Below are 24,892 nucleotides of genomic sequence, written 5' to 3' on the forward strand. Positions count from 1 at the left end.
TCGGCCATTGATTGCTTTGTAAATGGGCGTTTGAATAAGAAAATATTCTTTTCGCATTTTATCGTAAATATCGTAAATTGTTCGCAGGAAACTTTAATCTAAACACATTATATAAGTAACCCATTATATACCGGCGGTACGAAATCTTTATTCAATTGCTATGAATCTTTGTAATACTTCTAGAATTGGCCGAAAACAGGGTGTTTCGTTAGGTCATTTTCAGAACTCGTGGTATCGGAGCAACAAAAAAAATTCGTCTATTTCTTTATTTTTGTTTTCAAACGTTGTTCAAAAATATTTCCCTAACCTTGTCTATTATCACTTTGTTTCAATTTTATTTAATTTAGAATGACATGACATGTTTTTGCAGTTTTTGGAGATCATTTTTTCGACTCGCTTTTTTCAGAACAAAACACTACATAAACGACCAAAATAAACCCATAAAGTGTTTCTGGCACTAAAGCCATTGCTAAATTATTGTCTGATACCGGGAAACACACGCTGAGCACTTTAGTTTAATAAATACAGTTTTTTATTTTGTAAGTGAATTTCTGTGTATGAAATTCCATACGCTGAGATATAATGGGTCAATGATAACTTGGTTGGGTATCTCGTTCGTTTCCTTTTTTTCTGTATCCATTTGTTCCATTTGTTGATTGACTCGTTGCGGTTGTTGTGCTCTATTGAATGGACAGTAAACCGGACGTTATTTTATATATAAACCACTACGTTTGTTTAGTTTTTGAAATCTATAGAATGCGAATTCCATGGTCCTTGGATATCTACAATTGCTATGGTCACCCTGTTATCCAATTGATGAATCATTCTTAGTATTGTGCTTAATGAATCTTTTGCAAAGAGTCATTCTTATGAATCTGTAGTGAGGAGTCATACGAGTCAAGATTCGACTCTCAAAAGATTTATGAACTAGTGTTGTGCTTCATGAATATTTTGCAAGAGTCATTCTTATGAGTCTTTAACGAGGAGTCTTTCGAACAAGGAGTCGACTCTCAAAAGATTTATGAATTAGTGTTGTGCTTAATGAATCTTTTATGAAAAGTCATTCTTATGGATCTCATTCAATCATCATTCATATCAGGAGTTGGCTCTCCAAAGATTCATGACACAGCGTTGTGCCCTATGAGTCTTTTTTAGATCGTCATTCATATGACGCTTTAGTGAGAAGAGATTCAAATCAGGAATCGGCTCTCAAAACATTCAAGAATCCTTAGAGCAGTGGGGGATGACGGTTCTTTGAGGCATGAATCTTTAGAATAGACATATAGATTCATTCATTCAGTTCAAAGATTCATTTCGATTCATGAATCTGAATCAGATTTACCCAACACCTATCATTAGTGATACTCCGTACGCAAGACTGACTATTTAGCCGCCGGTAGATTAAGTCAAAAAAGCCAGAAATGACAGGCCTAGACCTCTTGAGGTTGTTGTACCGGTAAGGAAGGAATCTGATTACTGAGATGCAGAACCTGGCCACTACAACATCCTAAGGTTGTGAAGAACATATCTCCGCCCGGTTGGCAATTTCGGAACATTTCATATCGCTAGAACACTCCCACCATAGCATTCTTCTTCTCACTGCAGCAATGGCATCGGAACAGGTTTTAGTTGTGTTTGGTTTGGTCCCATTCATAGTATGGGAATATTCAAATTTATTCAAATTATACACCGAAGAAATAGGGGACAGAATTCCTCGGAAGAAGTATTTGAGAATTCTTTTCGAAAATCCCACACTATTGTAATGCGATGAAACGCAGACTGGGGTTCCAAACGCTACGAAGCGACTAATACGACAACGCGTCGCTCTTCCCCAATTCCAGGGTTCGCTTAACCTAGTGACATCGAAATACGCAACACCAGGCAGCAAAGGCAACTACCAGCAACGCAACACCCCGTCACCATGGATTGGTCTACGGGCGATCTGGTGTGGTTCGATCCAGGCCTCGGACATCCGCTGCCGGGCGAGATCCAAGAAGTTCATCGTGCCGCTCAGATGATCATCGTGCAGGCACTTATCAACGGCAAGGTAGGTTGTTTTTTTTCCAGCGCGCGCCATTAACCATGCAATTTTGCTGGGGGAAGCGGTGAACACAGCAACACAAAAAAAAACCACCGCTCACACGCATCGCAACGGGATCTATGTGTTGGGTCTTCGGCAGTGCTCCTCATGGTTAAAAAAAACTGAATGTGCACCTTCGCGAAAATGCAGATTTGGGACCAATTGGGCGGTAGGTGGCGTTCATACGCACGCACCCACCACGAAATGCTGCACTTTTTTTTCTTTCCCTGGAACTGCACATTAGGCACAAAAAAAAAACCCCCCGGTTGTTAATGGCCACGACGGTGGAGATTCGTTTTATTCCTTCCCCTTTCGGTTTGTTGCTTGGATGGTGGAAATGGAAAAAATTGCAACTGCACCAACGCGCGCGGCGGTTGCAAAGTTGCCAAGGTGCATGCACACCGATCAGGGCGGCTGGTCAAACTAGTTTCTAACGCGTGAGCAACTTTTCCACCCGATCAATCGGCGCGTGTGTTCGGGTTTTTTTTCCTTTCCTTTGATGCTACGAAAAAGAGCATTGGTGCACTCTCTGTGCGCACTTGGGGAACCCACCGGGGAGGGAAAAGTGTTGCCCGGTTGGCCAACTGCCTATCGGCAGGCTGGCGTTGCGCACTCGAGATGCAGTTGCACTGGAAGCATTATCACGAACGAAAGCAAAAGTGTGGTTGCGCGCGTTGTGCATCGTGTAGTTGACCTTTCGGGAGTTGCCTGCAGTTGGCTTGCGTTAGTGCTACTGCTGCCTACCCGTTCCGATTTGGCAGCACACCCTTACCGACAGCACCGGAATCGGAAGAAGATTCCGTTCCGCTTCGGTACCGTTCCGGTTCTGAATGCGGACGGTTAGCTTCCATCTGGAACCATGGCAAAAAGGCGGTACACCCTCGCCGAGTCAGTCGCTGTCACTGCTGCCGCAGCGCATCAAGCGCCGCCAGCGGCGCATGGAAACGGTCAGTGAACTTTCTCCCGATGAGGGAATAGAAAGTATCGTCAAGCAACCGGCCAGAACCAGGAGGCCGCCGCGCAACAAGCTGCAGCCGGACGACGTACCACCCAATGTACGGAGCGTGTGTGACCTAAACCGCGGGGAGGAGTTTCTTGAATTTTAAACAGCGTTAGAGAGAAGGTGCGCTTATGACACTGTGACTCAGATTGGTATTCCTTCTCCATCTACTTCCAGCCGCAAACGTTCACCCTCGGGCCGAATGAGGGAAACATACGTGCCCGGCAGGATTTGGGCAAGACCGGTGTAGAGGACATGACCCAGCTGGAGGACCTGCACGAGGCGTCATTGCTGTGGAATCTGAAGCTGCGCTATGACAACGGTTTGATCTACACGAACGCGGGCAGCATACTGATCGCGATCAATCCGTACAAAATGTTTCCCGAATCGTACGGTATCGAGATGGCGAAGCTGTACGCGGGACGGCCCCTCGGCACACTCGCGCCCCATCTGTTTGCGATCGGTTCGGCGGCACACGCCGCCCTTCCGTCGCCCCAGGTCGTCGTCATATCCGGCGAGTCCGGCTCGGGCAAGACGGAATCGACCAAGCTGGTCATGCAGTATCTCGCCGCGGTCGTACCGGGCGGTGGTTCCGCCTCCACCGTCATCACCGAGCAGATACTCGAGGCGGCCCCGCTGCTGGAAGCGTTCGGCAATGCGCGTACCGTGCGGAACGACAACAGCTCCCGGTTCGGCAAGTACCTGGAGGTGTACTTCAAGTCGGGGGCCATCATCGGTGCCAAGATTACGCAGTATCTGCTCGAGAAGTCGCGCATAGTGACGCAGGCCGCCGGGGAACGGAACTATCACGTGTTCTACGAGCTGCTCGGTGGTTTGTCGGAGCCCGAGCGCATGAAGTACGGTCTGCTGGAGGCGGACAAGTACTTCTACCTCAACCAGGGTGGTTCGGACTGTGCGCCGGGGCGCATGGATTGGGCCTCGCTGCAGAGTGCGATGCAGGTGCTCGGTGTGACGGAGAACGAGCGGGAGGGTATCGTGAAGGTGTTGGCCTCCGTGCTCCATCTCGGCAATGTGTACTTCCACCGGCGCCAGTTGCGCCACGGACAGGAAGGTGTTGAGATTGGTTCGGATGCGGAAATTAAGTGGGCCGCCCACTTGCTACAGTTGCCATCGGAGGGCATCCTGAAGTCGCTGACCTCACGCATTACGGAGACGCGGTCGGAGCGTCTGTACACACCGCTCGGCATCGACCAAGCGCTGGATGCACGAGACGCGCTGGCAAAGGCGCTCTACTCGGGACTTTTTAACTGGTACGTAGATATTCGAAGCCTTGGATAGTGTCCTCCTCAGGATGCTGTTTGTTTTGGCATTACATTTTCTCACTATGAACTCTCTCGAACTCCCCGTTCCCCAGGCTTGTGCTGCGAATCAACTCCATCGTACATCGTGGCGGTACACACGATGCGCAACGTCTATCCATTCTGGACATCTTCGGGTTCGAAGATTTGGCCGAGAATTCGTTCGAGCAGCTGTGTATCAACTACGCCAACGAAAGCCTCCAGCTGTACTTCAACAAACACGTATTCAAGCTCGAGCAGGCCGAGTACGCCCGCGAGCGTCTCGAGTGGACCAACCTGGAGTGGGAAGACAACCTGCCGGTGATCCATCTGCTCGCGAAGAAGCCGGTCGGCATCTTCCACCTGTTGGACGACGAGTCGAACTTTCCGCGGGCGAATGATTCCAGCTTTCTCGAGAAGTGCCACTACAACCATGCGCTGAACGAACTGTACTCGCGCCCCAGGGTGGGCGCACAGGAGTTCGGCATCACCCACTACGCCGGGCAGGTGTGGTACTGCGTCGATGGGTTCCTGGAGAAGAACCGCGACGCGTTGCGCATGGACGTGATAGAGCTGCTGAGCTCCAGCACGGAACCGCTGGTCGGGGAGATGACGAAACAGCTGCGCGCACAGCGCGATGTCGGCAAAACGCTGCCCAAAGGTTCGAACGGCCGGTTTGTCACCATGAAGCCCCGCACGCCAACGGTGGCGGCTCGATTTTCCGACTCCCTGCAGCAGCTGCTGCAGTCGATGGCCAAATGTAACCCTTGGTTCGTGCGGTGCGTTAAACCGAATAATGACAAGCAGGCACTGCGCATGGACATGCCGTGTGTGCTGCAGCAGCTGCGTTACCTTGGCATGCTGGACACGATCAAAATACGCCAGTCCGGGTATCCGGTGCGCCTTCGCTTCCAACATTTCGTCGAGCGCTATCGGCATCTGATGAAGACGCCTCTACCGAAAGGTACGCCGTACCGAGAACTGTGCCGCTTCGTGCTAGACGAACTCCCCGGCACAAACACGGAAGGTCCCGACTTCCAGCTCGGAGCCACACGCGTGTTCTTGCGCGAGGCACTGCACCGGACCCTGGAGGCGAGCAGGGCCGATCGGTTGAGGCTGGCCGCGGTAACGATACAGCGGAACGTGCGCGGCATGCTCGCGCGCAAGAAGGTGCAGCGTGAGGTTCGTGGTGCCGTCACCATACAGCGCTACTGGCGAGGATATCGTGACCGCAACCGGTACCTCACCATCAAGAACGGTGTGACGAAGTATCAGGCACTGTTCAAGGGACATATGCAGCGCAAGCGGTACGCTAAGTTGAAGAACGAGCTGAAACGGCGTCGTGAAGCGGAGCGGCTCAAGAAGGAACGCACGGCACAGCGGCTGGCCAAGGAGCAGGTGGAGCGTGGTTCCGCCGTCCCGCTAGACATCCCGGCCGAGTTGGCGTTCATCTTTTCCAAGTCGGAGAACTGGACCGGCCAGCAAAGTGACCGCAATCTGGTGAAGGTGGTCGGCACTGTTCCCGGGCCGCCGTCCGCTGCTGACCTGCCACCCGATCTGGATCAGTTCGCCTTCGGCAAGTTCAGCTCGGTGTACTGCAACGGGGTGAAGTTGGCACCGCGTCGCGACATCATCACGGCACCGTTCCTTTCGCGCGCTGCCGCACGCGATCAGGACTTCAAGGATGCGATCGCCATTTTTAAGCTCATCATCCGCTGGACAACCGATGCCACCATGGACGCGAATCGGGAGAAAATCTTGGCCGATTACATCGTGCACAAGGGTTTGTCGTCGCGTGGCCTGCGGGACGAGATATTGGTGCAAATATGCAACCAAGTGTACCGCGCAGACGAGGCCACAGCGGAGAAGCTGTGGACGCTGATGTCGCACTGCCTGTCCGCATTCCAGCCCGGTTCGGCATTCAGCAAGTATTTGATCAAGTTCATCGTCGATAACGCGCCGCCCAACACGAAGGAACAGATCCTGAAGAAGCTGCTGCGTAATGCCAACGCTGGCCAAACCAACCCGTGCCGGCTATTCCCGCCCTCGTGGCTCGAGTGGCGCGCATCATCCCGGCTGGCGGATACGGCGCTCGGGCTTAATTTGCCGGACAGCAGCGTCCAGACGGTGGCGGTCGATTCCTGGACCACATGCGAGGAGGCGGCCGCATTGGCAATCTCCTCGTTCGGCATACCAAACCTCGGCTGGACGGTGGTGATCGACGAATCGGATCAAATGACCGATTCGTGCGGGCTTGACTTTGTGCTCGATCTGGTTGCGGAGAAGGAACTCCCGCCCGCCTTCCCAGCGGTACGCAGTGACATTCTGCGCTGTGGCCGAAAGCTGCCTCCGAATGCGGCGCCGATCGCTGGCACGAACGATCCGTCCATCGAGCCGAGCAGTCCCAAGCGTCCGCAGGTTCCACCACCGGAACCACCCTCGATGAAGCGGAACTCGCACGAGATACAGCTGGTCCCGGTGGCCATCGGAAGCGGCCCGAAGCGCGAACCGGTCGAGTACGGTAGCTCACGGCACATGGAACCGTCCGGGGCCGGTCGGAAGACGTCGCACGATGTGTCCCTGTCGCGGCATAAGTTGCGCGAGGAGCGCGCGTTCTACGAGGACAAGAGTCGGTCCCGCTCGTTAGACGATCTGCTCGCCGGCGAACCGGACGACGCAATGATCTCGCCCGATGCCGACGAGCCGGAAAGCTCGTTGACGCTCACGTTGGCGGAAAACCGAATTGGCAACAAATATCGGTCGGTCGACACGATCGCACCGCTGAAGGAGCAACATCCACGGTTCGTGAAGTCACAGTACGCGGGCAAGCGTACCGCCGGTTCGCACTCGTTGAAGTACGCGGAAAAGTCGGAGTTTAGCGTGCGTTCGTCGGCCATGTCGGATACGAGCGAAGCGCCCTCGCTGGCCAGTCACGTGCGGCGGGTGCGGGTGCCCTCGCAGGCCTCCGATGTCGACCAATTCCTGGACGATCTGTTCAGTCCCGTGCTGGACGGTTCCTTGGATGAGCTCTCCGATGCCCGCTCGCTGGCGGCCAGCATTCGGGGCGGTGGCGCTCAGTTCGTCACCGAGCTACTCGCCTCGGTACGTACCGACAGCCGGCTGACCGATCTCGAACAGTGCCGAGTGCTCGCCCGGTCCACCAAAGGGGGTACTACGCACCAGGCGAAGAACGCCACATCGAACGGGTTCACACCAAGCGCACCGAATCCGATCACACCGCTAACGCCACCCAACACCGGCTCGCTGCTGATGATGGGTTCCGTCAGTCCGGACGTGGTAATGCCGGTGTTTACCATCCCACCGGGCGTCGATAGTACCGCCTACCAGCAGCAGATGCAGCGCGCCTTTCTCCAGTCCGCCATGGCACAGAACATTCAGATCCAGCAGCAGCTGATGGCACAGAACCAGGCGCTGCAGACGCTGCTCACCCAGCAGGATGGGGCCGGACCATCGTCCTCGTCGCCACCCGCAATACCGGGCGCTATCTCACCGAAGCATGGGGGCGCCACCGGTTCACCGACCACTGTGCAACACTCGCCTATTCGGAAGATGAGTGCCAAAGCGGCGTCCCGTATGGATTCGGCCGATCGACCGGGCCCGTCCGGGTCGTCCTCGTTCTCGGACATGCTGCGCAACCGCAAGGATTCTTCCTCATCCAACTTGATCCCACCGCCGCCGCCTCCACCGCTCCCACCACCGCTGGAGCTGAAAGATCCGTTCGAGGTGCGTCCCTTCCTGGACCCGTACGGGCGTGCGAAGACGGTGCGCATCGGCAAATGGCGCTGGCCTCCGCCGCAGGGTGTGCCGGCCAGCAGCGAAACCGAGGAAAACTTCATCCAATTCAAGATGACGCGCCAGAGCAATCGCAAAACGACACCACAGTCGCAGCACAGCAGCAACATGGACTCGCCGATCGGGTCACCGAACGGTGTCGAATGGGAGGAGTTCGAGATCGACCAAAAGCTGCAGGAGCACGCGAACCGTGATGGTGGCGACGGTGCAAAGGGGTCCGGATCCGGCGGACAGCAGGGTGCCCGAGTTGCGAAGCGAAGCTTCGACATCGGTGCGGATCGGCCGGCTCCGAACAGCGTCGGCAAGCTGAAGCTGAGCAACGAAATGCGCCAGCGTCTGGAGCAAGTTACGGCGGGCCATTCGGTGCGTTCGTCCAGTGCCAAATCCGATCGGCCGGAGCGTACGCCAGCCAAGCTGGAGGACACACGCCGCATGATGCTGGAGCAACAGCTCGGTGGCATGAATCCACCCGGCGGTACGAAGTCGCCCAGCGCGATGGGCCCAGATTCGCCCTCCGTCAAGACGCAGGTCCAACGCATGGAGGCGGGCAAGAAGGGTGCACCGGCTACAGCATGGCCAACGGTAAGCCGATTTTTGTCGATTTTTCAGTTCGTAGAATGTTGTCCAACTGATGTTGTTTTACCATCCACCTCCACAGGTTCTTCCACCAGCTCCGCCGGGGCCAGCACCACCACCACCAATAAGGCCACCGACCTCGACGCCACCAGCGCCACCACCGCCAATACATGGCAGCATGATGACCGCGCCGAACAACCATCAGAACCAGTCGGAAATCCCGTCATTCGTCCAGCGCCAAGAGCGCGATACGTTCGGTGCCAAGGATAGCTTCATGGATTCCTGGGGTCGCGCCGAAGCAGCCAAGCTAGATTTGGTCTATGAAACTAGTAAGTGTTCACCTTCCCCTTTGCTTAAAGGGCGCCAGATACCTCAATTGCACAAAGGTGATCAAACCCCTTGCCATTTCTCGTCTACAGGCTTCAAGAAAGAGATGATCATCGAGCGAGAGCGTTCCCGTTCGCGATCACGTTCGCGCGATCGGGAGAACTTCTCCGAATCGGTCTGGGACCGGTCCGAAGTGGAAGGTCCGTCGTCCACCTCCAGCGATCCGCGCGATCGCGATCGGGACAAGGAGCGCGAGGCGCGTGAGCGCAACTACGAGCTGACGCAGCTCCAGCGCGAGAAGGAAAGCAACAAAGTGTTCCATCCGTCCTCGTACGCGAAGGACAAGCAGCACCAGCAACATCAGATCCAGCAGCAGCAGCAGTCACAGTACCAACAGCAGTACCAGCAGCAGCAAAAGCAATACTCCGCCAGCTCGCCCAACTCGGGCATCGCCACCTTCAAGACGCACATGGTGCAGAAGAGCGTACAGGAGCGGGAAAGAAAATCGTCCGCCGCCACCACCAACGGTTCGGTGTACAGCGAAAAGCTCGACGATGGTGCGATGGCCGATCCGCCCGCACCGGTGATGCCGGTGCAGATGAACCCATCGCTCAAGGCGCCGGCCGCCGCCTGTCTGACGTACAACCGCGTCACCTGGACGTTGCGCGTCCGCAAGGAAGTGTTCCGGCCGAGCGAAACCGTCACCGCACCGGCCGCGCTCGATCTGCTCTTCAACCAGATCACGGCCGACGTGTTCGGTGTGACGCCCTGCATGCGAATATCGCCACAGGAGAAGCGGCTCGCGGTGAATCTCCTCAGCAGCCACGGGATCACCGCGAACGGGCATGCGGCGGCGAAGCAACACGTGCGGGCGATCGTAAAGCGCCACGTGCTCGATATGGCCCGCGGTTGGCCGCTCTACTTCGCCCGGCTGTTCGCCATGAATGGGTCACCGTCGATACAGGAGGGCACACTGCTGGCCGTGTCGCATATGGGCGTGTATCTCGCGAGCAAGGAGCCCGAATTCCTGGCCATCCAGCGCGCCATCCCGTACGATGATGTACAAAGTGTTACCACGCTGCCGAGACCGCTCACGCTGCAGCTAACGCTGAAGACTGGCGCTCGCATCGTACTGCACGCGTCGAAGGCGAATTCTATCCAGATGATGGTACAATCGTACCTCGCCGAGTACCGACAGGTAGGTGTGCTAGTTTGTTATGTGTTTTTCCAGCCATTTTGTTTCCCTTTCAACTCAGTGGGCACAACAGCGGTGCATTGGCTAGCAAGAAGTTTTGTTTATGAGCACCTTTTTTGTTGTTGTTTACGTGCAAGACACGGTTGTTGTGCAAGGATTGTTTTTTTTTATCTCTCTCTGCACAAGTCGGTGGCCATTTTTTAGACTCTGTTAAATTATTAAACAATTCAACGGTTTGCCGCGCTTGCATTATGTTACTCGTGCAGTGGACGTTTTTATGTATTTTACTGTAAAGAGACAACCGTGACCGGTCAAGCTGTGTCAAGATGTTGCATCACCATGTGAGATATGAAAAGTCTATCTGTGTTGTGTTGTAATTGAATTGTGTAAGTTCATCCTCAGATGTTGTTGCGAACGAACAAATTTTAACAAAACTATTCACATAAAAAACAGGATGAGTTGTCATGCAAATTTGGAGTGAAACATGCATGCCTTTACATGTGGAAAAATTGTTATATTTATCTAATTAAAATTTTTGGACATTTGATTATAAGTATACCAACAAAACGTGGCAAATTGGCCGGGATTTCATCTATTTTCGCTTCCTAAAACTTACTCCGCTTAATGAGATGCTCAGCCATAATGTTTACTGCTTATTTTGCATATTTTTTTTACGGTTGTTGAACTCTTCCGCTCATGATGGTCCAAAATGTTACTACCCTTTATGCTAATGCATTGCGTAATATAAAATAAAATTCGAAATTGACCATATATTTAATGCAAATCGGCAACGCACAGGGTAAACAACGGTTGTTTACATTTTAAAGCAATTAATTGGAATATTAATTTTTTTTTATATTAGTTTGTTATTGTCGTTAATCCCCTTTAAACTATCTGTTGCACTAGGTGTAGTTTAACATCAAGAAAATGTCGTTACCCTAATAGCAAATTGGTAGTGGCGTCTGTTTTTACACGACAGGCCCGGTACAAATTCTCATCTGGATGCGAGTGACCACAGTCTTTTCATCTTTTGCCGGCACAACAACCTCGAGAGAGTGTAGGCCCTGGGCATTTCTGACTTTTCTTGACTTTATATTAACCCGTGGCTGGATAGTGTCTCGGCACGCCAGCGCTATTAGACTCGCAAGGTTCCGTTGGGCTGATCACGTCATGAAACTAACACTGGACGACCCAGCCCGTAAAGTCTCCGTTTAGGTTTGGACAGAAGAATTGTCAAAATTGAGATGTAGTGAAAGCGTTGATGCGTTCGCCAGAAAGGAAATGAAATATGGCAGACGGTCAACCGTGACCAGTTTAGAGGCCTCCTGCAGGAGAGTAAGACCATGAAGCGGTTGTAACGTCTTATAAGTAAGTAGGTAAGCTGAATAGTAATTCCAGCGTACGAAGGATCGTTCCAGGTGGGATTTTGGATCGGTCCTGTCGAGTGAGGATCGGCACCACTACCAAATAAACCAACGGGTCCAAAGAAAGGCGGATAATAAATAAAGTCAGTTCAACATAAAAATCATTTTGAGACAACTAGAGATCCTCTGATTGGTTTAGAGTGTCCAGGAAAAATAAATTATAGTATATACACTTCTTAGTCTCCCAAAAACAAATTGCTATCGGATGTCAGCTACATGAAGATCAGCTCAATAAGCACTTTTTTTAGCCGATGGCACCCGCATGTGGTTTATTAATCGTGAACAATTTCTCCAAACGAAAGTAAAACCCGGCCAGCAGTTTCTAATAATGCATCTTCCTCCCCTAAAAAAAAACTCCGCTCACACAAATCTTATCGTCTCAAGATCGCGAAAAAAGCAAAATAATTAGCGCACATTAGTATTCACATTTTGCCACATTTTCACCCCCCCCCCCCTCCCATTTCGATACTGCTTTCGAAGTGCAGCCGCGTGTGAAATGCAGTCAAACCAAATAATTATTGAACAACACGCGGCCGTGCACCGCGGACACACTAAAAGGCGCTTTAATGCCACTCGGATCCCTTGCACGTGTGTTTTGCTGGATTATATCACCGTGCAGGGAATCATTAGGGGCGGGTGCCGACGCTACTCTACACTAGCCGTGACGTTCGCTCATTGCATGGGACGATTAATATCCAAACATCTGCATGCAAATGGTGATCGCCTTCGCCGTGGCCAAGTTCATTAACGAACGCATTTAAATTGAATCCAATGCACGGATGCATGGAAAATGAAGACAGGGAACGGTAAAAATGGTTAAGTAGTGGGGAAAGGGGGGACTTTAAACCTCGCCAGCTGCGTGAGTCGTCCGTGGTAAGAAGCGGAGCGAGAAAACGATCGATGATATTGCTCCTGCTGCATGCACTAAAGGCAGTAAAAGTGAGAAAGTTGGTAATTATCTGCATCCGGATGTGTGTTGTCACCGGTTCGACACCAGCTAAAGTGCATAGAAACATGCGTAACCGGTCGGTAAAGCGAAGGGATGGGCCCTTTTATTCCTACGCAACCCTTCGTGCTGTAATAAAGCACGTTATGGAAAGCCTCTCCCGAAGCAATGTAATCCTATCTATTGATAACGCTATTTGCTTTCGTTGGTAGCGCTGGCAAGCTTTCATTTTATTTGCATTTATGTTTGCGAATCAATTGTGCCAACATAATGACGCGTGAACAAAACGCAATATTTAAATAACAAACCATCAACCTCGACTCCATTTAACATATTCCACAGGCCAAAAAAAACAAATGCACTGGCCAAAAGAGGAAAAATCGAGGTTGCTCACTTCGTTTTCCTCATTTTTGACGCTCGTTTTATGTTGTTAGAGGCGCGGCCTCCCCCCCACAAACCAACGCCAATGCGAACTTTTCCACGTCTCACGCAACACACGACACGGGGAGCAGTGGGAAATGATCGATCGCCACCTATTTGTTGCAGCCAATTTTACAGCGGCGCGATGTGCATCGAAAGATCTAGGCGCCATCGCACAAAAGGAAGACAAAGCACACACACACGCACACGAAACAGGTGGAACGAAAACAGAACGGTCGCACAAAAAAAACAGCTTCCAATCATCTCGATCCCGGGGACGGACCGAAGGATTGATTGTCGGTGGGCGAAAGGGCGCGAGCGAAGAGGTGAAAATGAATAAACAGCACCCATCACGAACAGTCGGGAAAACTCAACAAAAGAGCAAAACAGAAGGAAAAAAAAGCCCCATACAGGAGAAAAAGGAAGATAATAAACAAGAGAGGAAAAATGAAATGGGGGGTGGGGAGGGTGAAAAGTAACGCCACAACAGTTCCACCGAAAACCCAATCGGACCCAAAAGAGATACAACGCAGCAGCCAACAGAAGGACGTACGGTGTGTGCCCATACTTTCTCAAAACTCCAGAAGAAATTGCCCCGCAAGCTGCCACCTGTACGACCGCCCATTCAACCTCAGTAGATCAAGCGATGGTCAGCACACGAAGCGCACCGATCGGATAACGGCCAACGGCGCACCAGTGCTCCCGCTCCGTGACGGATAGCGCGACCAAGATAAGGCACCAGCGGTTCCCCCCTTCCGTTCATGGTGTGCGTGCGGATGAATTTGGATGAATTGTTTCAGCTGCCCTCCCCCCCGGGGCCGTTTGTTTAAAAAACCCCCCCTTATTTTCGACAATCATACGACTTACTTATTTTGCAACATTTACCGACGCTGATGAGGTGCGTTTTATTTGTCTGTGGTGGCTCCTCTCCGCATAACTTTCCATTCCCCCCATGCGATGGGGGTTAGGTGTGGGGCGTGCTCGTCTCGCCGATACGTGAAAAATTTCCTTTGGCCAGACTTGTGGGGGAGCGGTGGAAAAGGTTTGCGAAGGCTAAAACAGGCTTCGAAAGCATAACGCGCGCGCTGCAGCAGCAGCAAAAAGAGAGAGAGAGAGAGATCGTTTACGTTTGACTCACCTGTCGCTCTCACTCTCTCTCTCTCTCTCTCTCTCTCTCTCTCTCTCTCTCTATCTCTCTCTCTCATTCTCTCCGTCTTCGGGGCACCTTTTTCCTTTCTGGGTTTTCTCGGCGAATGGATGTTGATGTGTGTTTTTTTTCTGTGTAATGATCTTGATTTTACGGTGGCCGGCACACGATCGGGGTCCGTCAGTGGTGGCGTTCGGTGCGACCAGTTAGTTCACATTCGGACCGCGATCGCTTCACATTCCACACGGATTAGGTTGACGTGCACGCGAAACGATAGCTGGAACTGGAAACCGAAAACACGATGCGTCCGGCAGCGGTGGGACGCAGCGATCGCAACGATCCGTCCGCGACGAGCCGATGATAGCCGTGTTTGGGGGGAGGGCAGCTGTTGTACGCACAGGAAAGATGTACCTATTTGGGTCAAATGTGTCTGTGATACGCACGGATTCGTGTTTGCAACCCGGAAACCCGTAGTAAAAGCTGGAGTGTTTAGCAAAAAAAAAGACCCGCACAGAGCTGGCGTGAATTATATTTAGCCCCAGCAGCAAAAAAAAAATCACCCCCTCAAAGTGTCACGTGTGTGGAGCAAACGGATATTTGTTCAGTTTCGGCTTGATCTCGAGCTGCTTTAAGCTGTAACGTACGAAGAGCCGCGTTTTGGGTTAGAAGATTGTTTTTGAAGTCAAAACCAGTGCTGGTGTTGAGATAATTAAGCCCCAAAAATACCCCCACAGTGTCACGCGTGTGGAGCGAATGTATGGTTGTCCACTTTAAGCTTGTTCTCGAGCTGTTTTAAGCTGTAACCGGGACGACGTAGCCGTTTACGGGGTTTATTTTCATAAGCAAGTCTGCAACACGACCGTGCCCGATGGTTCCCGATGGTGGTTACATTTTCCTAACGGAATTGGCAAACTGAAGTGAGGAATTGTTTTTGATATATGTGTATGTGTGTGTGTGTGCTGCTATAAGGCAGCCGCGGCAACAGATCGTTAGCTGAGAAGAAGCAAACAACAACAAAAAAAACCAGAGCTTTTGCAAAGTGTGAAGTGCACCGTCTCAGTATTCCCTCTGTTCCTTCTTTGCAGCATGGCAACACATTGCTAGCGTAAGAAGAGGGATTAACAGTTAGGTTTTGAATTGCCGCAAATTGGCCCGCTGGCCCACCTTATGAGTGTGTGTGTGTGTGTGTAGCACATTATAGGCAAGCGTTGGCCGGGAAGTGAAGGATTCGAAAACACGTTCCGTTCCGTCCGAAAGATCGATTGGAAGAAAGCACCTGGAGTTTGTGGTTGCTGATGGGATGTAATGGTGGATGTTTTTTTTTTGTCTTCTCATTCCCCATCTGCGGCTCGGTATGTGAAAGTGCTTTGCCCGTCTCGAGTGTGTGGATTGCAAGTGATTAACGGTAGCAGACGACACGGAGCGTCCTAGCCTTCGCGTGGTGTTTGGAAACACTGAGCCACCATGAGCCTTCTGGACGAGCGCCGCGGTTTGGAGTCGCTGCAAAGCTCGTACAAATGCTACGACGGCATTCCAACTCCCAGCCCCATCGGCGGTCAACCCGTCCATGATGCTGGATCGGTTGCCGGGGCCGGTGCTGGATCGGGCGATAAACGACACCTGGGGCGCCCGGCCGGAATGCGGCAGCCATCCAATAACCTCAACCGGTCACCCTCCATCGACAGTTTGGTAGAGTCGTCCGATCCGGCCGCATCCGATGGGGAAGATCCGGCCGAGGAGGATGAGGATATGGAGCGGTTGTCCGATTCGGACTCGATTGCGGAAATCGGTCGGATCACGGGCCAGATACGGGTGGACGTGCACCGGCGCAGTGATCTCGACGATGTGAAAAACGTACAACCGCTGGACGGTCCAGTGATCAAAGCGTTCCTGGAAAAATCGCACGAAAAGTGCGAATACACCAACTGTGGCTACCGGAGGCGGCACGACGGTGGCCAGGAGATGGACCCAGAACCCGACATCATGGTGGCGGACGAGGTGATCGGGCACGGTGGCCGCAAGACGTCACCCACCACGCCGCCGTCCGCCATGATGGGTCACCATTACAGCGCTACCTCGCCGCTCTCCTCCTGCCCGTCGTCCCCGAACGCCAACCCAACCACCAGCACGTCCACGATGCAGGACACGATTTCCAACAGTGCCAACAATGTCAACAGCACCAGCAGCTCTGGCAGTAGCAGCAGCAGTAGCAACGGCAACGGTGGCACCCTTACGAGCACGGGTTCCATTTCCGGTTCGCTAAAAAACCGCCGGAACAGCATCGCTAGTTCCGGGTCGGTGGGGCGCATGGAGACGATCATCGAGGAACCGATCGAGCCGAAGGTGTCGGTGAAGGAGATTCTGGCACGGTTCGAAACATTGCGCGAAGCAGCGGAGGTAACCGTGGAATGCAAACTGGTTTGCTAGCTACCGGGGGCGGGTGGTGGGCACGTGACGTGACACATGGGAACCAGACCCGACCGTTGCGTGTGTGCGAAGCTTGTTGTGGGTACTCCCAGTTTTCCCAAACGCCCTTCCCTCGCCCACAAAGCACAAGCAGATCATAAATCTGTTTGATTTCTTTTCTCGATTCATCTCCCCTTTGCCGAGTGGTTTTCCTTCCCCATCGGGTTTCCCCCCTTGACTTCCCGGTACAGTACACGCGCAAGGTTGCGTATTGGAATTGCAGGCGAATCGAACACTAATGTTCCATTTCCAGTCGCCGTGGGCTTGGGAGGGCTACGGGGCATCGACGAAACGAACGAACGAAAATAAAAAAACCCCCAAGCAGCCCGCACCAGATGGCACACACGACCGGTGGTCGCAATGGTGGTAACGCGTTCGCATTGGAAGTCGCTTTCACAGTCAGCCATCACACACATTTCCAATAAATGCGAGCAAAGATTTCTCCTCCAGCCGAGCGGCGGAGATGTCCACGATACGGTGCGCAAACTGAGGCATCCAATGTGCGCAAAGTGGTGCTGATGCAGTCAGGCCAGCCTTCCGTTTCAGCCCTACGGCTTCGTTATACAACCGAATTTCCCAGCCAACCTTATGCTAATGGTGGTTTTTTTGTGCGTGCAATTTCCTCTTCCCAGTGGAAAATTGGATGCGGTGGCGGTGGAATTGAACGGTGCCCGATCGGTTTGCGCGATCGATTGCCAATACGATCGCAGCAACAACAAATAAAGAGCTTTACAGTGAAGCTCAAACATGCAGAAAAGAAAAATGCGTAATCGATTCTGCGGTTAATGCACCTTGTCCGCATACTTATGTTTGTATCTTAATGCCCCTTCCGAGCCCCTCCCGCCCCCCTCGCTCGGCTTTTGTTTTGCTATTTATTTTGGGAAATTCTTTTGTTGGGCAGACGTTCCGATTGGTTTCGGCCAATACCATCGGAACGCTTGGGCAAATAGCAAAGAAGAACAAAAAAAACACACAAACCATCATCGGGTGTGATTGGTTCGTGTGGTTTTATCGGCAGACCGGCCAAATTCCCTATAGGGTACCGTTTTGACCCGACCAAAAGAAGCGACTGCCGATGTAAATTTCATCCAAATCATCGCTGTTTTCCGTTAAGCTCGGCACTGGAAACTCAATTGAATTCCCGGCCCGTTCCGAAGCAAAACAGTAGCATAACAGAAAGATGAGGGAGGAGGGAGAAGAGGGAGAAGAGGGAAATAACTCAATCGACCCCATTGCGCACCACATTACCTTATCATTCCGCTCGGCTATTGTGTGCTTGCGGACGGGAACAGAACCGTAATCAATGCGGGATGGGAAACCATCGGTTCAATCGGGAGGTTTTGTGTGTGCCATGGATTAGTTTGCTTTTAAAATCCTAGTACGCCTTTCCCTCCGACCCACATGCAACGGGTTCAAGTTGGCCCGTGTAACTTGCGTTTGTTTGCTGCCCTGCCCATGCTCTTCAGTTCAGTGTGTGTTTGTGCCGTTTTCGGAAGATGATATCAGCCGTCTAATTACTGCCGGCACCGGGAAGAAACACCGTTGAACTAACGCACAGGCAGTATAAAAATCAAAATCAATTCAACTTTATCTGGTTGGCTTTAACAGTCAGCGGAAGTAGGAATTATGTATTCGCTTCCTTCGTATCTTATGCTGGAAAACACCGAAAGAAACTTGTTTTAGTTCATACACATTTAAATTTGCTTTCCAAACGAGTACTTGTGCGATAACGCAGCTTAAATTCTCAATTTGAAGACAATACCAATAAGGAGATTTGCATAAATAAGCAATTAAATAAATAAAAATTACGGAGACTTGCACTAGCAGCAAGCGACGAACGGGCATACAATTATTTCGGGTCCTAAGATGGCCAACAATAACTAGTTCAGGAATAAGGAAAAGAAATTCTAGAAGCCATAAAGAGAGTAGATTCTAGTCACCAAAAAGTACAAAGTCCAGAAAAAGCCAGAATGAACCGGAACCGGTAACTAGAACACCGAGACAGGTTTGAAAGAATTGAACGGGAGGATGTAGAAATCCTGAACGGATGCAGAAAAGAATGTTAGAAAATTGAGCATGAATTTGCCATAAAACTAACTATCTACAAATGAAGGTTTTCCGGAAATAGAGAGGTGATCTTCCAGTAACATTGAGGAACGCTTGCGACATTACACTGAGCGAGCTGGTATGGGTGAATTTTCAGGAACAAGAGTTCATCATGTTCACTTCGGGGCCCCTCTATCATACGGAGACGGTTAAAGCGTCGCTTTTCTGGCATAATTCATACCCTTTTTTTCCTACTGGACCTACTCCGCCCACCGTAAGATTCGCCACTGGGTACAAGCTAAGATAAAGCTTGTTAACGTAGAGCCTCTTTCCTTTCCTGTAGCTGTGCATAACTCTGGGATAATTGTGTCCTGTGTATGATCATGGTCCTGGTGGGATTTAATCCTGTCACTAAGTCACAACCACAACCATAAAGTAAAGCGCTTGTAATAAGCTCTAGCCCTCATCTTCCTTAATCCGTCAATGACATAACGTGCCATAACATTGGAAATCGTAGCAATGCAATCATGGCCTGCTCCGAAACTGTCATCGTTCCGATGTACGATGCTTTATTTTTTTGTTTGAAGATGCGCACGTTTAAAAGTGCTCTTACGTGTGTACCCAGTGCCGTATATAAACGCATCATTGCGATCGGTCTCAACTTTGGTCAGCCACACGCATTTGGAAAGTTTGGCACTTGATGGGGAAAAATTATTTACTTATGCGTCCTCATCCCCTTCCCTCCCTTCCTTTTCTAATGGCACATTCGAAATGGTCTGTTTACCCTCTGTTTGCGCGACGGGACCGATTGGCTGCGTTTGCGGTTTAACGAAAACAAAAAATGACTTTTTCTATCATAAATTAACAAAAGGAAAAGAAAAATGCCCGTCACATTTTCCACCGTTTCACTCCTTGGAGGAATTTTTTTTCGTTGTTGTTTCGGTGATAATCAGCAGTGAAGAAAACAAAACCTGCGATTGTAAAATCCGAACGGACACCACACCACTAGAGAAGTGGAAAAAATGGACATACACACACATCAAACAAGCGCAGCGAATGAAGGAGTTTTAATCCATTCGTCTTCCCTGATGTCGCATTGCGCCTTTGCACTCAATGGCCATCCCCGAATCGTTTGATGATGATCGCGCATGTTATAAAACGCTTTCCACCGACAGCCATTTCCATTGCTACGTAGGGTTTGGCGTTTTTGTTTGCTTCTTTTCTTCACAGCTCCGCGGTTTCTCCCTCTCTCTCTCATCGATTCCGGCCCCGCAGGCTAGTTTTCTTCGGTCGGTGTCGGTGAAAAGTTCCGTGCTTTTCACAAATTGTTTACTTTCCCCGCGTGATGCGACACACGCGTGAAAATTAATGGCAAGTCAAATATTGCATTGTGCCAAACTGCTGTTATTGGAGCCACTTACGAAACCTAATCCGGGCGGTGTGCACTCTCCAGCGATTGGAGATCTGATCTGCGATCGGTACACACCGCACGGTAATAACTCCACCAAAAAATCGATGCACTTTTTGCACTTGAATAAATTGTGAAAACAGAATCCAATTTGCAGCATCGTTTGCTCGTAGGAATTCTCCTTCCACCACGAGTAATGTTCTCCGAGTTTCATTATTTTTTCCCTTTTTCGTAATCGGAGGAAACGATGTGCACCATTTAACTGTACCACATTTGCATAACTTTTGGTTGGTTGATGTAATGGTCTGTGACAAATGGAGCGGAAATTTCAGTTCGTCGCCGCCAAGCTAATACTGGAACACCGCAGCTTGTCTGCCGAAGACGACACACATTAAAATGCGACAAGCGTTAATTAAATAGATATATTTTCACGCATTATAATCGGCAGTGATGTACCGTTCGTTTGGATAGTTATATATTCGGTATTAATTTAGAGTGGGTTCCTACCCATTTTGTGTTGACCCGGTGAAAAAAGTGGAGTGTATTATGCAGGGGGTTTAAAGACGGATTGACATATATTCAACCTTTTCCCGATTCTTCACAAGTTGTAGAGGAACATTTAGCGCTAAAGTATAGTATTTTTCCACATTTCTCGAGCGTTTGAAGGCAGAAAGCTTTTGTGATATGACGTGAACTTCATTTGGGAAAATTTGGTGCAAAGCGAATTTAAATTTACGTAGGGTTGATCAAATAGAATAATTCCAATAGGCATGTTCCACTTTTTCTTGAGGAGAATACTTGAAGAAATCGTAAAAAGAAATGGTTCCAGCATTTCCACTGGAACTTTATCTCACTATAGGCACTCTTTTAGTACATAATGATTCCAGCAATATTTATTTTTGAAGGATTTTCAAGGAGTTTTCTTTCAAAACTTATGTAAATTACCATTACTCTGGCTTCAGAGATGCAAATCAACCCCGCTTCTACTGGGTATTTTTCATTATTTTAAATATCCCCTTTGGAACCCATTTTCCCCCTTTTTGATTGATGATAACGTATACTGCTCTACATGGCTTTGTAAATGTTTGAAAGTTTATATTCATAGACAATTATACATCGCATATTTTAGCCCCTATTATCCCCCCCTCACTCCCCTTCTGGGAATGTACTTGAAGGTCGTGAAAGTGGAATAGATTGGGTGTAACACCTGCATTTTCCATACGTTACTGACATTTGGCCCCATAATTTGCCAACTTTATGAAGAAAGCCGCCCCAGCGCACACGGCGCTAAATGTTAGGGCCCGGGGGACCGCTTTCTAAATTTAATAACATGTTCACGGAAGCTTACATACTTTAACCTCGGCCGGATTCAGGCCTTGCACTTCAATTCACAAATAGCTTATGGGTTTTGTGTGTGTGTGTGTGTGTGTGTGTGGAATCATCACTCACTGCTCATCTTTCCTTCTTCCACTTGTCAACCAATAATTGCAGACCCAATCGAAAGGTTCCACCATATCGTCCGGTGTGCGGGCGGCCGCAGCCACGCTTAATGTGCCGCTCGAGCGGTTGGAAACGTCGAACGTCAACAGCCCCGGATCACCGAACCAAATCTCACCGACGGAGAAGGGCCACCATCTGCATCACATGGGGGGACACCCGGGACATCATGGGCACCATCACCACCAGCAGCTGATGGACGAGTTCGAGGATATGCATATCGATCATGGTATGCCGGAATCGTCACCGCCACCGATGGGCGGGTACGGAAACGATCGTGTACATAGCGGTATGGGCAAGCATGGCGTAAACGGACAGCAACAGCAGCAGCAACAACAGCAGCACCACTCGCCGTACGGCGAGCGCAGTCCGGGCGATGGTCCGGGTCGGGGCGGTAGTGGCGGTGCCGGTAGCGGCGGTGGCATGATCGTTAACCACAAAAACTCACCCATGGGTAACGGAAATGGTAACTACAGCGATATGCACATCGTCGGACACCACGAGAACGATTCCTCCCCGACGCAAACGTCGCTGACCAAACATTCGCTGCTGCAGTTTGCGATGCAACATTTCCGTACCGAGTAAGTAAACATAGTGGTGCCGCGTACGATCATATTCCCAAACCCGATCGATCGATCGTACGTGATCGAAGCACTCGCGCCATTTCAGTGCCGACGGACGAACGCGTTAACAGTGTTTTGAATGTTTTCTTCGCCTTTTTTTTACAGTGACGAGTTTAAATCAAATCGATCGGATAAACGGGCCATGAGAAACCAGCATGCAGATCTGGTGAAATGGCAGGGCTATCCATTGCGGGCACCATTGCTGCGGCTTCCGGCCGATTTAACACCACTCGCGTTGGAATGTTTCGATTGTGTTCTGCGGTACTGCGGCGATCTTGCCGTCGATCCGGAGCTGTCAGAAGTGAAGTGCGTTTACACGGTTTTGATGGTATGTTATCACCCACCTCTGTGCTGTACGCATCCACTTATACTACGGCACATCACTAAACTCTCTCACGCCATTTTGTTTCACAGCACTGTCACAAGCATCTGGCCCTGCGAGACGAGGTGTACTGTCAGCTAATGAAGCAAACGACGGCAAACCGATCGGCCTGTCCGGATTCGGCCCAGCGGGCCTGGCGATTGTTGAGCATACTGGCGGCGTATTTCGGTTGTTCGGACGCATTGCGACCATATCTGATCGAACATTTAACATCAGCTGCATCGGATCGGCGTCGTCCGTGTCACGGCACTGCCGCCGTTTGTCTGACGAATCTTCGCAAAACGGCACGCTGCGGTGGCCGCAAGAATGTACCGAGCGTTGAGGAAGTTACCGCCGTGTCTGCGGGCAGGTGAGTGTAGTAGTGCGCAACTTTCCTACCGTTCGGATGTTCCATAACGAACCCCACACCGTTACAGGTCTGCCCGTCGACAAATCTATCGTCTGCCTGGTGGCGCGGAACGTATCGTCAATACGCGATGTTCGACGGTCGTCGGTGACGTTATTGCGGAGTTGTGCTCACTGCTGGGCATTGAATCACCGGCCGAGCAGCAGGAATTTTCACTCTACTGTATCGTTCAGGGCGATGCCTTTACCATGCCGCTGGCTGCCGACGAGTACATCCTGGACGTTACGACCGAGCTGCTGAAGTCGGGCCAACCGTTCTACCTAATTTTCTGCCGTTCGGTGTGGCACTTTGCGCTAAAGCGTGATCCAGCACCAACGCCACTGTACATCGAGGTATTGTTCAACCAGGTCGCACCGGACTATTTGGAGGGATTGCTGCTGGAACTACCCAACGGTGGTGCGCCCAGCCCGGATTATGTGCGCGATATGGCACGCATTGCCGCAATTCTGCACCGTGCGGCCGATCTAAACCACCTGCCGGCGATGAAGGAGATCAAATTTTTGCTCCCGAAGCCGGCCTTGTCATTGCGCGAACTGCGCCCGGCCCAGTGGGTTGCGCTGGTCCAATCGGCCTGGCCATCGGTCGCCGGTCTGAGCCCGATCCAGGTGAAGGCCCAATTCCTGAACGTACTCTCCTCGTGGCCACTGTTCGGCAGTAGTTTCTTCGCGGTGAAGCGCGTCTGGGCGGACGAGAACCCGATGGAAGAGCCGAGTCCGATGTGGCGCGAGCTCATTCTCGCCCTCAACCGGCGGGGTGTGCTGTTCCTCGATCCCAACACACACGAAACGATGCAACATTGGCCATTTAATGAAGTGATTTCAACGCGAAAGGTAACTATTGCCATAAGCCCAAAAGCATGCTTATTTCTAACCGCATCCTCTTACCGGGACATTATTCACAGGTACGTTCAGAAGATGGTGCACTGTTTCTCGACATGAAGGTGGGTAACCTGCTTCAACAGCGTGTCATCCGTGTGCAAACCGAGCAAGCGCACGAAATTTCACGGCTAGTACGCCAGTACATCACAATGGCTCAGGCACAACAGCGCGACCGAAGGGAATAGAGCCCCCGCTAGGGGATTTTTTTCCCCTCACTGGTGAGGCCGCTTTCTAACGTTTCGCAAATGGAAAGCAATAAGGGGGCCAGATTTAGGTGCAAAAGGATAGTTAGTTTTACCGTTTACGAAATTACATACTTTAGGTAGGCAGCGTACGCAGTGCGGAAGGAGGTTAAGACGATGAACATAAATCTATATTATAATTGGTGTGCTTACTTTGGGGTGAAATGGCAGTCCGATGTTGAACGGCTGTACTTCAATTACAATGCTAGGGAAAACGTTTCGTTGTTTGTACCATTTTCGAGCAAATGCGAATCAAATGCACACTATAATACGTATCATGCTGTATTGATTATATTTTTCTACATTTTGAAAATATATGCATTTTATATAAACTGACCGCCTCTTCTCTCGCAATTATCTAATGTGTGTGCCGAAGCACGGAAGTGAAAAACTACAAACGTAAAGTATCGAGAGTATTTCATACGTGCTCTATCGAGCACATGTTTTTTTTTATTAGAAAATGTACTTTAATTTAATTACACGCTACATCTTTTCTGTGCTGGATTGGTCCAAAGAATGATTGGAATTAGATTTTCTTAAGGAATAATTAACAGTTCTTCTGCAGCAAAACTATAAAAGCTCAATATCAAAGTTTGGATTCAAAAATGTCTATCGTCAACGACAAACGACACTCGATGACACTTATCGATCGAATTATTCGCCCGCTTATGCTGTGTTAATGTAAGCTTCATATTATTGTTACATTCAGAATTCGTAC

At 50.6% G+C, this 24,892-nt stretch overlaps 1 protein-coding gene across 1 annotated transcript; it reads left to right on the top strand.

Annotated features, from left to right (window-relative positions):
• The first annotated feature begins 1,921 nt into the window (after positions 1 to 1,921).
• On the top strand, positions 1,922 to 24,117 carry LOC128711141 (unconventional myosin-XV). The gene is made up of 10 exons (XM_053806004.1): positions 1,922 to 2,047; positions 3,258 to 4,351; positions 4,456 to 8,773; positions 8,850 to 9,096; positions 9,187 to 10,292; positions 21,638 to 22,224; positions 22,372 to 22,594; positions 22,681 to 22,997; positions 23,065 to 23,884; positions 23,956 to 24,117. Exons 1-10 carry the CDS (start codon positions 1,922 to 1,924, stop codon positions 24,115 to 24,117), a joined length of 9,000 nt encoding a protein of 2,999 aa, XP_053661979.1.
• The last annotated feature ends 775 nt before the right edge of the window (positions 24,118 to 24,892 follow it).

This window comes from Anopheles marshallii, chromosome 3 (genome assembly GCF_943734725.1).
Source record: "Anopheles marshallii chromosome 3, idAnoMarsDA_429_01, whole genome shotgun sequence".
In the NCBI taxonomy this organism is placed as follows: domain Eukaryota; kingdom Metazoa; phylum Arthropoda; class Insecta; order Diptera; family Culicidae; genus Anopheles; species Anopheles marshallii.

What these genes read in the sequence shown, in the direction of transcription:
- LOC128711141 (XM_053806004.1), top strand. Translation starts at nt 1,922, where the DNA reads ATGGATTGGTCTACGGGCGATCTGGTGTGGTTCGATCCAGGCCTCGGA. An exon ending in AGATTTGGTCTATGAAACTA is followed by an intron (nt 9,097 to 9,186) that starts GTAAGTGTTCAC and finishes TCTCGTCTACAG; the next exon opens with GCTTCAAGAAAGAGATGATC. An exon ending in ACCGCCGTGTCTGCGGGCAG is followed by an intron (nt 22,998 to 23,064) that starts GTGAGTGTAGTA and finishes ACACCGTTACAG; the next exon opens with GTCTGCCCGTCGACAAATCT.